General features: G+C 44.6%; 1 protein-coding gene across 1 annotated transcript in view; it reads right to left on the reverse strand.

The window, feature by feature from the left end:
- Positions 1-15041, reverse strand: part of BLM (BLM RecQ like helicase) — a 1689823-nt gene that overhangs the window by 1143750 nt on the left and 531032 nt on the right. Inside the window, exon 12 of the mRNA XM_044077719.1 lies at positions 13960-14073. Within this exon, the coding sequence (XP_043933654.1) occupies positions 13960-14073 (114 nt within the window). The remainder of the gene's footprint in view (positions 1-13959; positions 14074-15041) is intronic.

Consider the following 15041-nt stretch of genomic DNA (forward strand, 5'->3'; position numbering starts at 1 on the left):
TGATCTAGTAGAACGGGCGTGGACTCCTTGGGGTGCGGGCCGGCCAGAACTTTCATATGCTAGTAGAATACACTGTGAAATCCATCTGGACAGTGTGACTTCAGAAATTGATTTTCCAAGATTAGTTTTAGCAAAGGAAATAAACAGCTGGTCTGATTGCCTATGACCAGCTGTTCTGTGTAAGTAGAAACGTAGTTGTCTATGAACATCCAACGAGTGCAATTTATATTCGCCTTTGTTTTGGTAATTGGGAAAGAAGACAGGTAAGTTAATAGTTTGATTGATATTTGATTCGGAAGCAATCTTAGGAAGAAAGGAGGGATTGGTCCTGAGGGATACTCTGTCTTTGTGAAAAGTCAAATACGGTGGCTTGGCGGAAAGGGCTTGTAGTTCAGAAACCCTTCTGGCCGAAGTAATAGCGACGAGAAAGGCTGTTTTCCAGGATAATAGTTTAAGATCCACTGAAGCTGCAGGCTCAAAGGGAGGAGCTGTCAAAGCTTGGAGCACGAGCGCTAAATCCCAAGGAGGGACTACGTCCTTCACCGGGGGTCTTAGTAGGAAGGTACCCTTCAAAAAGGCCTTACACAATCTGGTTGAGATCAAAGGGCCTAGGTCACTCCCCACGTGATAATGTGAAACTGCTGCCAGCTGAACTCTGACCGTGGAAGAGCTGGATCCTTGGTCAAAAAGTCCTGACAAAAAGTCTAACACTGTGGGCAACGGAGCCATAAAGGGGTCTAAGTTTTGTTGCTCCGCCCAAACAGAAAAACGTTTCCATTTGCTATCATAAAGTCTTCTAGAAGACGGCTTGTGGGCCGCCACTAAGATAGCTTTGACTGGAGAAGAGATACCGTGAGTCCTAGCTAGGAGTGGAACTGGAGCAACCAAGCCGTGAGCTTCAGATTGTCCAGATTCGGGATCGGAAGGTCTAATGGGTGCGAGATCAGATCCGGGATGGGATCCAGAATCCAGGGAGGATTCACTAGATGAGACCACAGATAAGGGAACCAAGCCTGACGAGGCCAGAATGGGGCAATGAGGATTATTCTGCTCCCCAGCTGACTGGCTTTCTGTAAGAACTTCAGCATTAGAGAAAGGGGAGGATAAGCATAAAGGAGACCGGGCGGCCAAGCATGTGCCAGAGCGTCTCGGGGGGGGGATTCCCCGGGTGGGGGAATTAGAGCGAAGTAGTCATTGCACTTCGTGTTTAAGGGAGAAGCGAAAAGATCGCAACAAGGTTGACCCCATTTGGAGAATATTTGTTTTGCTACTTCGGGATTCAGAGACCACTTGTACGGCAAGAGAATCGTGCAACTCAGTCTGTCCGCTAGGATGTTGGACCGTCCCAGAATGTACTTCGCTATGAGAAAGCGGTTGGTGGAGATCACCCATTCCCACACTCTCATGGCCTCTCGGCAAAGTGGATAGGACCTGGTTCCCCCTTGTTTGTTGATATACCAGACTACCGACATGTTGTCCGTCTGGACCGCAATAGTCCCCACGGGAAGAAGGCTCTGGAGTGCTTGCAATGCCAACAGCACCACCCCCATCTCTAGGACATTGATATGCAGCGAGGTCTCCGTGTGGTCACACGTGCCTTGGACTGCCCTGCCTAGACAATGCCCCCCCCCACCCAAGGTGAGAGGTGTCCGTGGTCACCGTGGTTAGGGGATGGGATATAGCAAAGGGCCGACCTTTGAGGAGGTCTGGGGAGCGGAGCCACCACAGGAGGGCCTTCCTGCAAACCCTGCTGAGGCGAATGGGATGGTTTAGAGGGTAATGCCGGAAGGACCATTGGACTTGGAGGGTCCACTGCAGGACCCGCATGTTCAAACGCGCCATGGGCAGCAGGTTGATGGCAGCTGCCATCGACCCTAGGGCCCTCAGGACCAAAGCTGCTGAAGGAGATGGGGATTGAAGAATGGCCCGCACATGGATTCTCAGGGTTTGAAGTCGGTCCGAAGTCAAGAAGGCTAGGAGCCGGCATGTATCCAATCTGGCCCCGATGAAGTCTATGATTTGGGTCAGCAGGAGGGAAGATTTCTCTACACTGACTGTGATACCCAGCCGGGGAAGCTAGACAGAGGAGAGAGTCCCTGGCCGCGCAGAGTAGATGCCTTGTGGGGGCAGTCAGGAGCCAGTCGTCCAGGTATGGGAAGACCTGAATTCCCTGGAGTCTCAGGTGGGCCGCTATCACTGACAAAACCTTGGTAAACACCCTGGGGGCTGTGGAGAGACCAAAGGGGAGGACCCTGAATTGGTAATGACTGGCTCCTAGCCGGAAGTAAAGGAACCTCCTGGAGTGTCTGTCCATCAAGATGTGGTAGTACGCATCCTTGAGGTCTATAGAGCACATCCAGTCGTTCTCCTGCAAGAGGGGGAGAATGGATTGAAGTGTGACCATCCAGAACTTTTCTTTGGTTACTGACAGGTTCAAGATTGATAGATCGAGGATTGGCCTCAAGTCCCCTGTCTTTTTTGGCACCAAGAAGAACCTGGAGTAAAAGCCCGACCCGAACTGGTCTGGGGGGACGTGCTGAATGGCTCTTTTTTCTAGCAGCTGCTGGATTTCCGCAGCCACGGCCTCCCTCTGATCGGGGTGGGACATCGGGGAGGGATCTGGGATTGCGAGGGGGATGAAGAAACAGGATTTGGTAACCTCTGGATATGATCTGAAGCACCCAGCGATCTGTCGTGATAGACTCCCAAGCTGCCAGGTGCCTCGAAAACGCCCCCAACTGCCTTCAGAGTGGAGCAGTTGGGTAACCCCTCAGGGTTGCTGAGTGGGCTGATCAGAGAAAGATTCTCTGGACCCAAAACTCCTCGGACCCCCTCTGCCCCTAGGGCGGCGTCCACCCTGTCCTCCTCTGCCTAGGAAGGACTGGGTGTCCGGAGCGTCACGGGACTGTTGCGACTTCAGGAACCACATCTGCTGTCCCTTTTGGTTCTTGGAGAAAAACCTCTGGGGAGCAGAGAAGCGGACTCAGACAGCAGACGTCTTCCCGTCCTCCTCGCTCTGGACTAACGTTTCACGTACAGTTTTGCCAAAGAGGGCAGAACCATTGAATGGGGCATTAGCGAACGACGCCTTAAAGGGTTCCGCGAAATCACAGTGGCGGAGCCACGCCTGTTGCCTCATGACGACGCCCGCTCCGCTAGCTCTAGCGGCTCCTTCCGTAGCATGGGATAGTAGCCGCATAAAGGTATTAGAAATAGACCTAAGAGTGGCCATTCGGGTAGAGTACACCTGCTTGTCCTCCGCCAACATGGACTCCGGGGGCAACCCAGCATACTCTAATAAGGTCTCGCTGGAGCCGTATGACATGTGCCATGTAGTTCAGTGACCTTACCGAGAAGGTAGCTGAACTGAAGACTTGCTTCCCAAGGCGGTTCATCGCCTGAGACTCCTTGCTAGGAGGATGGACCGAGGGACTTTCTTGGGCCAGTTCCCTCTTGGTGGCTGCCGCCACCAACATGGCATCTACTGGGGATCCCTTACTCCAGTGCACTCTGTTGGAAGGGGGACTAAGTATCCTATCAGGTCTCTTTGGGACGGGCTCCACAGTGTCCGGCTCCTTCCACGCCCTGGTAGTGATCAGGTCTACCAGGGGGTCAAGCTGGAGGGGACACCCAAGAGGTAGACGGGCCTGCTTCAAACACCTCCAGGAACACAGACTCATCAGAGGTAGGCTTTGGGGCGGACCACCCTCCCCTTATTCTGAGCATTCTCCATGATGTCTCCAAAGGAGATATCTTCGGGGGGTGATCTTGGAGAGCCTTCCTCTTCCTCCAAATCTGTGTCCTCGGTCAAGGACTCAGTGCAGTCCAAGTGCCTCCTTTTGCACTTGCACTTGTGAGGGACCTCCTTGGGGGGGGGGGGGGGGCAGTCCGAGGAGGCCTCACTAGGCTCATCATGTCCCAACAAGGGAACTACCTGGGACGTTAGAGCAGGCTGTCCCTGGGGCCGGGTGATATAAGTCAGAGCCAACAGAGAGGGAGTGTGGGGTGGAGCCGTAGCTGTGGCTGGGGGCCTGGAATCCCTCGACAGAGCCTTCTCAACCACGTCGAAAGCCGAAGGAGAGCTGCTCTCTCTGGGATCCAAGAGCAAACCCTCCCTCGGATCAGACGAGTGGATCGGGGTCGGTGCCGACGCTATCGGATCCGAAGGGCCAGTATGCTCCGACCTGGATGGAGCCGAAGGTACACTGACACCCTTGGATCCGAAGCTCAGCTCTCGGCTCAGAGAGCTCGGATCCGAAAAGGGACCCAACAGACTCGAGGGCGCGGTCAACACTGAAGTACCAGATACTATCGGCGCCGACGCACCCCCGGCTCCAACGCCACTCAGCTCAGAGGACTCCAAACCCGGGAAGCGGGTTGGAGAAGGAGCTATCGGGGTGAAAAAGGGGGTCGAGCACCCCCCCGGAGGGGGAGGAGGCAGGAGCACTCCCATCTGCAGTTGGGCCTGGAGGAATCTTATCATCCGGTCCAAATCTGCGTCCGTTAAGCTTTTGGTGGACCTGGACGAGGCCACCGAGGCGGGACGGGAGTGCCGCCTCAATGTCCTCGAGGGAGACCGGGCCTCCTCCTCCTCCGCTCCCGGTGAGAAGCAAGGTGACCGAAGCCGGGAAGGAGAAGGCTCGGAGGTCTTGGAGGGAGAAGCCCGCTTAGCTGGCGGGGCCGATGTAGAGGCCTCGGCCCGCCGCTTGTGGTGCTTCTCCCTGCGCTTCTCTTTTCTGGCTTCCCTATCCTCCTGGCCCGAGGTGGGAGGTTGAATCCCGGCCAGGGGAAGGGAAGCAGTCGTGGGTACTGCCGCAGCTGCGGAAGGCACCACGGGGGGACCGGAGGTCGAAGCAGAGTCCGGGGGCAGAAGTCCCACCAGAATCAACTTCGACCTCAGGTCCTTAAGTGCCCTGGGGTTGAACGCTGCACAAATAGTGCAACCAGAGGAGAGGTGTTCAACCCCAAGGCACAAAACGCACAGAGTGTGGCCATCCGCTGGGGATAGCTGATGTCCACACTCGGTACATTTAGAAAAGAATGTCTTTGGGGCCTCAGACATTATACTAAGAAAGACACACACACTAGGCTCCAAGCACACACACACGCCCCAACGCTCTCACGAGGGGGGGGGGGGAGCTAAAATTAAAATTAAAATTTGAAGCGAAGAAAACTACAAGGGGAAGCTAAACACACAACACTTTTTGACAAGAAAGTAAAGAAAAAAGACAAAATTTCCTCACAAGTTTTGAATAGAAAAACCCAATGCCTGGAACTCAAAATATCAAGCTGCTGGCTTCAACCGCGGCAAACTAGATCTGAGGTCAGGTAGGGATGGCAGGGGATTATGGGTAGGGGGAGGAGCTTGGAGCTCGGATCTCAGCTGTTGGAAACTGCCGGCTCGGATCCGATATGGATCCGAAGACCCATAGGTTGATGCACAAATGAAGTTAACTACTTCAGATTAACTACGTATCACAGAATATCCCTTCTATGGAACAACCTTCCATTCCACTTAAAAGAACAGCACTTCCAACCTTCCATTCCACTTAAAGAATAGTACTCTATTCAAACGTTACTTGGAGAAAAGAATCACTAACTGCAAATGCACTCCTGGTTTAGCACCCTTGGCACTCCAGATATGGAGCAATATATCCGTGTTTGCTCCATATCTGGTTATTCATATGCAAAACATAAGGGCTAGAAACTATCATGGGAATGTAAGGCTAGGTTAAGTTCAATAACCTAGTAAGTGCCTATGAACCCAAGTCTTTAATTATATTTTATTCTTTTGATTTTCTTACAATTATTTCCTTTAGTTTTGTTACAGTTACTACTAATTCTATCACATTGCTTTATTACAGTTATTGCTCTCTTCTCTTATCTTGTGAGATTACTACTGCACAGGCAGTGGTTAAAAACCAGTCTTTGTGGATCCAACCACAACCCTGATTACTGATGCATCAAAAAGTACTACCAAGTAGGATACAGCAAGGATAAAGCATACATAGTTCAAAAATAATTTTGTACAACCAAGAATGCAAATTTAAATGTTAAAATGCTATGTTCATTTAAGCAGTATTTAAAAATCGGGTATATAAGGTAATGTACAGATGTTTTAACCCTGCAATTATAAATGTGCATCATGTACAACTGAAATGTGGAGCTTTTCTCCCCAGGCCTACGCAGAGAAAAAGAGTTATGTACTCACCATAACATTCCATCTGGTTGTCCAGTTTCATTCTTCCTCTATTGTTGGGCTTGGATCTGACTTAGCCATTTCTTCCAGCTTATGGGACACAAACTCTTGAGCTCCTCCCTTACCCATAATGCCGTAGTCACCTAACACACTTCAGATCTTGTTTGCTGCCCCTTAAACCTACAAGGCAGTAGGAAATGGTGAAACAGAATCTGGGACTCAAACAATGGTTCTTCTAGCATCTTTCGATCCTTCCAAAAGTCAAAAAGGATGGGATTGGAGGGAAGGAAACTGAGGAAGAATGAAAATGGAAAACACAGATGGAAAGTTATGGTGAGTACATAACTTTTTCATCTGATGACATTTTTATTCACTCCTCAACTTTTGGGACAGATTCCCTAGCTACCTAAATCTTGGGAGGACACTAAGGAAGGATATTCCCGAGCACCACTGAGCCAAAGGCTGCTCTTCCTCTAGAGACGAGATCTGATTTGTAATGAGCAATAAAAGTATGAGGATTAGCCCAAACAGCAACTGTACAAATATCATCCAATGAAGACTAGATAAAAAAAGCGAAAGTTGCCATATATCTGTTAGAAAGTGTTTTTGGTGGTTATGGTAAAGACAATCTCAATTTTTCATAAACAAAGGTAATACAATTATTTGGCTAAAGCTACTTTAGAAACCAATTTGCCTAATTTTGATACCAAAGAAAGGCAAATAATTATTCTGATTTCCTGACATTTTTGGTTCTATGTAAATAAAAATATCCAAAAGGTGTAACATATATTCTACTTTATTTGAAAAATTTGGAAAGAAGACTGGTAGTTTGATTAATATTGGATTGTGACACCACATTAGGAAGAAAGGAAGGATTGGTCCATAAGGATACTCTATTCCTTATGAAAAATCAAGTAAGGAGGTTTGGATGACAGGGCCTGTAATTCACATACTCTTCGGGCAAAGGTGATAACTAAAAAAGATAATTTTCCAGGTCAAGAATTTTAGTTCATACTTGGCTGATGGTTCAAATGGAGACTGTGTTAAAGTTTGCAAAACCATGTTCAAATCCCACAGAGGACCGGGTTGTTTTAATGGGGGTCCAAGTAGGAAAGTTCCCCTTAGAAAGGCTTTACAAAGTTTAGAAGATGTTGAAGAGGAGTTATTTACTCCTATATGAAAATTGGAAATGGCAGCTAGTTGTAAATTTTACAGTAGAAGAGCTAGCATCTTCACTGAAAACTGTAGCTAAAAATTCAAGAACTTTAGGAGCTGGTGCTGAAAAGGGATGCAGATCCTTTGGCTGTGCCCAAATGACAACCCTTTTACATTTGTTTCTGGAAAGTTTCCTAGTGGAAGCTTTGTGGGATGATAAAAGAATGTGATGGAGAGGGGAAGAGAGCCTGGGCTGTCTAGTGATCAATGGAACTGGAGAAAGCATGCAGTCAATTTTAAGCCTAGAATGTCCTGATGAGTCATATCTGTCGGATGAGACAGCAGGTCTGGAGTTGGATCCAAAATCCATGGAGGAGATGAAGACAAGGAAAGGGAAAACAATCTCATGGGGTCAGTAAGGAGCAATGAGGGTAACTGTGCTCTTAAGTCGAGACACTTTCTGAAGAAATTTGGGGATGAGAGGTAACGGGGGGAGGCATAAAGGAGACCAGGGACCAGTCATGTAGAAGATAGTCACCCGGTGACTTCCCCCATGGGGTGATCAGGGCAAAGAACCTGCTGCACTCATTGAGGGGAGAGAAAAACAGGCTGCTGCATGTGTGCCTCCCATAGAAGAAAAATCCTTTCCACAACCTTCATGTTGAGGTACCACTTATGAGGCATTAGAATAGTGGTCCCAAAGCCTTCATGTTGAGGGACCACTCATGAAGCATTAGAAAAGACCTGCTTGTCTGCAATGATGTTGGATTTCCCAGAAAAGTAAAGTGCACTGCTATCAGAAATCAATTGGATGAGATCACCCATTGCCACACTTTCACAGCTTCTTGACAAAGGGGTAAAGATTTGGTTCCCCCTTGTTTGCTGATGTACCAGACCACTAACATACTATCGGTCAGGATAGCTACAGTCCTGTTGAGAGTGTGTCTTGAAAGGCCTGCAATGCTAGGAGGACAGCTCTAACTTCCAGGACATTGACATGCATTGTTGGCCTCTTCAGGGAACTATATGCCTTGGACTGTCGTTCCCAAGAACAGCCCCTCCACCTGCTCTGTGAGGCATCCATGGTCACTATGGCCTTGGGTTGGGGGGAAAATAAACTGGCAACCATCTTGTACTTGATCGGAGTGTATCCACCACAGAAGATCATTTTTGCAAGCCTGTGTTATTTTGATCTGAGTCAATGGCTGGAGAATGAATCAGTGAGTTGCTAGCGTCCAATGAAGAATCCTCATATGGTACTTTGTTAAAAGTACCAAAATGACTGCTGCTGGCATGGATCCCAAATATGTGCTAACTATGGTTAAAAAAAAAAAAAAAAAAAATGGTAGCTCTAAAAAGTGAAATAAAGGGAATACCAACAATATTATTAAAGAGATAACCTAGTAAACAGAATAATTTGAAATAGGAGAGGGACAGAATTCTTAAGAATATAGGGATAAAACTTTTAATATAAAGCTATAAAGATGTACAGCTGCAAAGATATAAAGGTACAAGTTACAGCTCAAAGAAAAAAGTTGCTAAGCTCGAGAGCACACAGTGACCATGTTCTACACAGATTAATGGCAGCAAACAAGATCAGATGTATGTTAGATGACTAGGGCATTATGGGTAAGATAGGAACTCCAGAGTTTGTCTCTCAAATGTGGTTCCCTTTCCTTTGGTATCAGCTTCTATGTCCACCCTAGATGCTGGACACTCCCCCAAATCCAGAATCTCCCACACTCTGCTGCCCCCCCCCCCCCCCCCAAGTCCAAATTGCTCACACACTGCTGCTCCCCCAAGTCCAGAATCACCCACACTCTGCTGGACCCCCCCCAGTCAAGAATCCCTCACACTCCACTGGACCCCCCCCCCAAGTCCAGAATTGCCCACACTCTGCTGGACCCCCCCAAGTGCAGAATTGCCCACACTCCACTGGAACCCCCAAGTCCAGAACTCCCCACATGCCGCTGGACCCCCAAGTCCAGAATGACCCACACGCTGCTGGACCCCCAAGTCCAGTATCGCCCACACTCTGCTGGACTCCCAAGTCCAGAATCACCCACACGGTGCTGTACCCCAAGTCCAGAATCACCCACACACTGTTGGAAGAAATGGCCAAGTAGGATCAGAGGATCAGATCAGAAGTTAACAGTTGAGACATGATGAATGAATGAAAATGACATCAGACTGGGTTTCACCCAGACTCTTCTTGGTCAACAATGACAAAAAAAAAAAAAACATTTAATATGTTGCTAAATACCCATTTTTAGAATACCTACTGGCTATTTTTTTTTTATTGCTTGCTCGTTTATTTAGTGGTAGCAACAGTAGATCCTGATTTCAAACATCTTGGTTCGAACCCATGGCTAAAAGATATCAGCCCTTTAGGAAGCAACACCCAATAAACAGAATAAAATCTGTTTAACATTCCAAATAAAACAATCTACAGCAACAGCACACACAAACGCCCAAGTTAAAATGCGTTTTCGTCAAAATAATGACTTCATCAGATGAATGCATACCTCTTAACTCCAATCTTATTTATACTGACAACAACTTAAAACCCACCAATCAGATGCTAATTGACAGATTCATAATGGGTAAAATGTACAACCTTCTTCCTTAAAATATTTTCTGTGTTTAAAAACTGTAAATAAAAAATAGAAATACATAAAAAATATTTAATTAGTAGAAAAATGTTATAAATACAATGTGTATAAAATTCTAATAAAATCTCCCATAAAGATTAATAAAAATACAAGCAGTACATTAGTCATAATAATGCCATCTGGTGGGCTAAATGAAAATAACATGCTAGAACTGCTGATCTAAGCTTTAAGACAGGGGCCAGGGAGACAGTTTCATTTAAACCTGGCAATTTTGTAGCTTCAAGACTTAACTGCCAGAATAATTCTCTGTACTCCAATCTGGTCTACCATGGACCCCCCAAAACAAAAAAATGAAAACAAGCATCCTGACAAATTAACTTATGTTGATATAATGCATTAAGTACATTTATTCTGTGTCATAGTCATGTTCTATATCTTAGTTTTTAATTTTCTTTCAGTTTTGCCCACATAAAAAGAAAGACATTTATCACATTCTACATGGTATACCAGACCACTTGTATTACAATTTGCAAAACTAGAACTACAAATCAGTTTGTCTCTACAAGCTAAAAGGCTTCACATTTAATAAGGAAAGAACACTGGGAGCAAAGACCACACTTAAAAGTGCCCACCACCTTCCCTTCTTTAATTAAATATTTACTCGTATTGTTTTCTAAAATGTTCTTAATGTTCCATCCTTACCTATAAATTAATTTAAAAGGCTCATCAAAATTCCCTTCTAGAGCAGAAATATTCTTAAACCTATTCCATTCTTTCTCAAGGATGCCCCTTATCACCCCCGAGTCACCACTAAAATCCACCACAAAGGCTTCATCCAAGCCATTAGCCTGTAAATCTTCTCCCAGATTCCCTACTCATAATGGGGGTGTCACAGCCCCTAAAATGGGTGCAAATCTACCTCTCCTTCCCCCAAGTACTTCATGCTCAACATTTTTTATTAAGCTCTCAGGGTAGCCCCTATTCAGAAACATGGAAGTCAATAGCTTACATTCTTCAAAAAATCATGGTCCTCGCTAGTCATTCTTGTAACCACGTACAAATGGTCCCTTTACTATACCCCTTTTCACATAAGGTGGGCGTGCGCTCGTATAAAAAAAAAAAAAGATATGAATTGGAAAAAGTTTTCCTTTCTATATACCTTGGAAGCAAAATTACCTTCATCCATCATAATAGTAAAGTCCACATAAACCAACACATCCCCTGTGTGTGTGGTATAGAGAACAAATCCACTACATCAATGGTAATGAAAATAATCCTGTCACTATACAACTCAGGTTTAATGTCTTTCAGCATGTCCCACAAGTCTTTTAAGACACTGGCCCCCATCAAAGACACGTCCTTCAACTTATAATCAAGAAATTTTGCAAGGGGGAAGTGAGAGACCCTTCTGATGGAACTATGGGGCACAAAGGGGGGTCCGGAATATTTTTATGAACCTTGGGAATTCCGAAAATGAAAAGAACTCTCTTTTTTTTCGAAATACAAAAATGTATGCGTGTCCAAGTCAAATGTTCCTTCCATTAATAAATCATTTAAAATTACATCTTTTGCTTAGCAATATTAACCTTATTTAAAGACACACTTGCATTCCTGGCCCCATCATCCAATACTTCCATCATTTTTGCTTCATAAACTACTGACCATAAAAAAGTACCTCCCCCTTATCATGTTTCATAATTCTTAAATGTATATTTTCAACTTCTTTTAAAAGTAAACCTTCCTCTCTTGAAAGGTTTGATATAACTATTCTTTTCAACCCCCACCCTCAGTTCATTCTCTAAAAAACTTCAGAACTCCTTAACTGAGGCTGATTAGCCTGACACTTACAAGCTAATGGCTTGGATGAAGCCTTGGTGGTGGATATGGTGACTCAGGGGTGATAAGGAGCATCCTTGCGAAAAAATTCAACAAGTTTAATAATATTTCTGATCTAGAAGGGATTTTTGATGAGCCTTTTAAATTAATTTATAGGAAAGGATGGAACGTTAAGAACATTTTAGAAAACAATACGAGTAATGTTTCAAGTAAAGAAGGGAAGGTGGGCACCTGAAGTGTGGTCGTTGCTCCCAGTGTTCTCTTTCCTTATTAAAAGGTGAAACCTTTTACTTAGCTTGCAGCAACAAAATGATTTGTAGTTCTAGGCATACCTTGCACGATGTGAAAAAGATCTTTCTTTTTATGTGGGCAAAACAAAGGAAATTAAAAACTAAAATATATGAACCTGACTATGACAAACAAATGTACTAACAATGCCTTATATAAATATAAGTTAATTTGTCAGGATGCTTGTTTTCATTTTTTTTTTTTGTTTTAGAAGTTATGCCAAAAGACATGGGGGGGGGGGGGGCATGGGAGAAGAGATTGGAGTACAGAGAATTATTCTGGCAGTTAAGTCTTTGACGCTACAAAATTGCCAGGTTTAAGTGAAGCTGTCTCCCTGGCCCCTGTCTTAAAGCTTAGGTCAGCAGTTATAGCATGTTATTTTCATTTAGCCCACCAGATGACACTATGACTAATGTACTGCTTGTATTTTTATGCTGCGGTAGCGTTGTCGCATCACAGTAAGACATTATCCTGTTCGATTCTCAGCTGAAGCGTCTTCTGTGTGGAGACATGCATGAATGGGCAAACCTTCGTTTAAGGTTGTGAGTCGGGGCCGGCAACTCTGCACGTAAAAATCTACTGCCAATCATTAGCGGACAGGAGTTCCGCTGTGGTGACCCCTAACCGGGAAAAGCCGAAAGACACAACAACATGGGAGGTTTTATTACAATTTTATACACATTGGATTTATAACATTTTTCTACTAATTGAATATTTTTTTTTATGTATTTCTATTTATTTACAGTTTTTAAACACAGAAAATAACATTTTAAGGAAGAAGGTTGTACATTTTGAATCTGACAATTAGCATCCGATTGCTGGTTTTAAATTGTCAGTATAAATAAGGTTGGCGTTAAGAGGTATGCATTAATCTGATTAAGTCATTATTTTGACAAAAATGCATTTTAACTTGGTGGGTGGGTGGGTGTGTGTGCGTGTGTGTGTATACTGCTGCTGTGGATCGGTTTATTTGGAGTGTTTATTAAACAAATTTTATTCTGCCTACTGGGTGTTGCTTCCTGAAGTGCTCATATCTTTCATTTTACTGGTTACTTCGTTTTGGGCACTTTTTCCTTCCATTTGGTGTTTTTTTCTACCCCATGACTACCAGGTGTAATAAATGACAATGTTATACGATTAAAACTGCAAACGCTGTTCTAATTTAAAGGTTCGGACCAGGTATAATAAAGTAACTAACTTTTGTACAGAATAATTTATTTTGGCACACCTCACAGCATCCTTCCAGAAAAACTGTAACTTATGCTTCTTTATGTATGGCAGAAACAAAATAAATTTACTACCAAAAAAATGTGAGTAGTCGTCTTCTTTGTTTTGGCTTTTCCATTAGGGGTCGCCACAGCGGATCACCTGTCTGCTCAAGATTGGCAGTGGAGTTTTACGATTTCGAGTTGCCAGCCCAACCTTCCACAGAAGGCACGCACTAGCACCTAGACCAATTTAGAGTGTCCAATCCACCTACAGCATGCCTTTGGGATGTGGGAGGAAACCGGAGCACCCGGAGAAAACTAACACGACCACAGGGAGGACATGCAGACTTACACACAGAACACACCCCAGCTGAGGATCAAACCGGAGAGCCTCTTCCTGTGAGGCAGAAACGCTAACCGCTGCACAACCACGGCCATCCCACATGTATATATGTACAAATACTTTTCAAATTCTACTGCAACAATTCAAAAACATTTGAAAAATAGTTTTCATTCTTTTATTACCTGTAAACGAAATAAAAAGTTTTGAACAGTTTTGCTAAGCATAAATGAGTATAAAACAAACCTCTGCGAGATAGTATTTAATGTTCAACTCAAATTGAAAACTTGGCACAATATAAGTAGTGAAGAATGCACATACCTTTTCAGGAGTGACATAGAGCAGTTTTATAATGGGATCCTTCTTGGACAACTGCATATAGATACTAGTAGCTTCAGCATCTGTTTTATCTCCAGTAAGGTAAGTAGCAGGAACCTATAAATAAAATAGAACTATTAAAAAGGTTTAGATACAGTGATTGCGTCTTCCTTAATTCTTTAGCTTTCAGATATTTTAAAGAATAACCTGTGCTAATTAATGCAAATTAAAGTTATATACTCATCACAACTATGCCTCTGTTGTCCAGTTTCATTCTTCAGCTGATGGATCTCGGATCCTCCTCGGCCACATTTACTACACCCCGGGTCAACCTGCAATACCTCAGAGTTTGCTGTCCTATAAGAAATAGGTAGAACTAATCACAGGCTAAGAGAAAAGGAATGCTAGTACCAGAAGACTGGGGTTCAAACATGGAACAGAGGTTCCACAACAACCATAAAGTCATTCCAGAAGCTAAATGGAATGGGGATGGAAGGTGGGGAGTTGAAGAATGAAAATGGAAAACACAGATGCATAGTTATGGTAAGTACATAACTTTAACATCTAATGCCTTTTTCATTTGTTCCTAAACTGATGGGACAAATCTACAACTACATGAACACTGGATGGCCTTCATGGAAGGATATTCCAGAGTACTGCAGAACCAAAGGAGCCCTGCTTCTTGAAGTCAAATCCGAATTGTAATGTGCAGAAAAAGTATGAGGATTAGACCAAGTTGCTACTGCACAAATGTCATCTATAGAAATTCTAGACCAGACAGTGGATGATGTAGCCATGGACCTAGTGGAGTGTGCTCTAGGGAGTCTATGTAAGGACAGACCTCGCTGACTAAAAGAAAATGCAAATCAGCTGGCCATTTGGCTAAGGTAATTTTAGAAGCTGGTGAACCTAATTTGTTGGGGGGAAAAGAAACTGATTCCAACCTTGTCCATTGTTGGCTTGTGGCCAACTTGAGGCATGCAATGTTTGGGTGATCCATCCCCTGAGGTATCCATCCCTGGGCCTGTGGAAAATACGGCCCAGACCGCAGAATCCTTTATAAACGCATTCTATGAACACCTCTG

Source organism: Protopterus annectens, chromosome 7.part0 (assembly GCF_019279795.1).
Source record: "Protopterus annectens isolate FY-2018-M chromosome 7.part0, PAN1.0, whole genome shotgun sequence".
NCBI classification, from domain to species: domain Eukaryota; kingdom Metazoa; phylum Chordata; order Ceratodontiformes; family Protopteridae; genus Protopterus; species Protopterus annectens.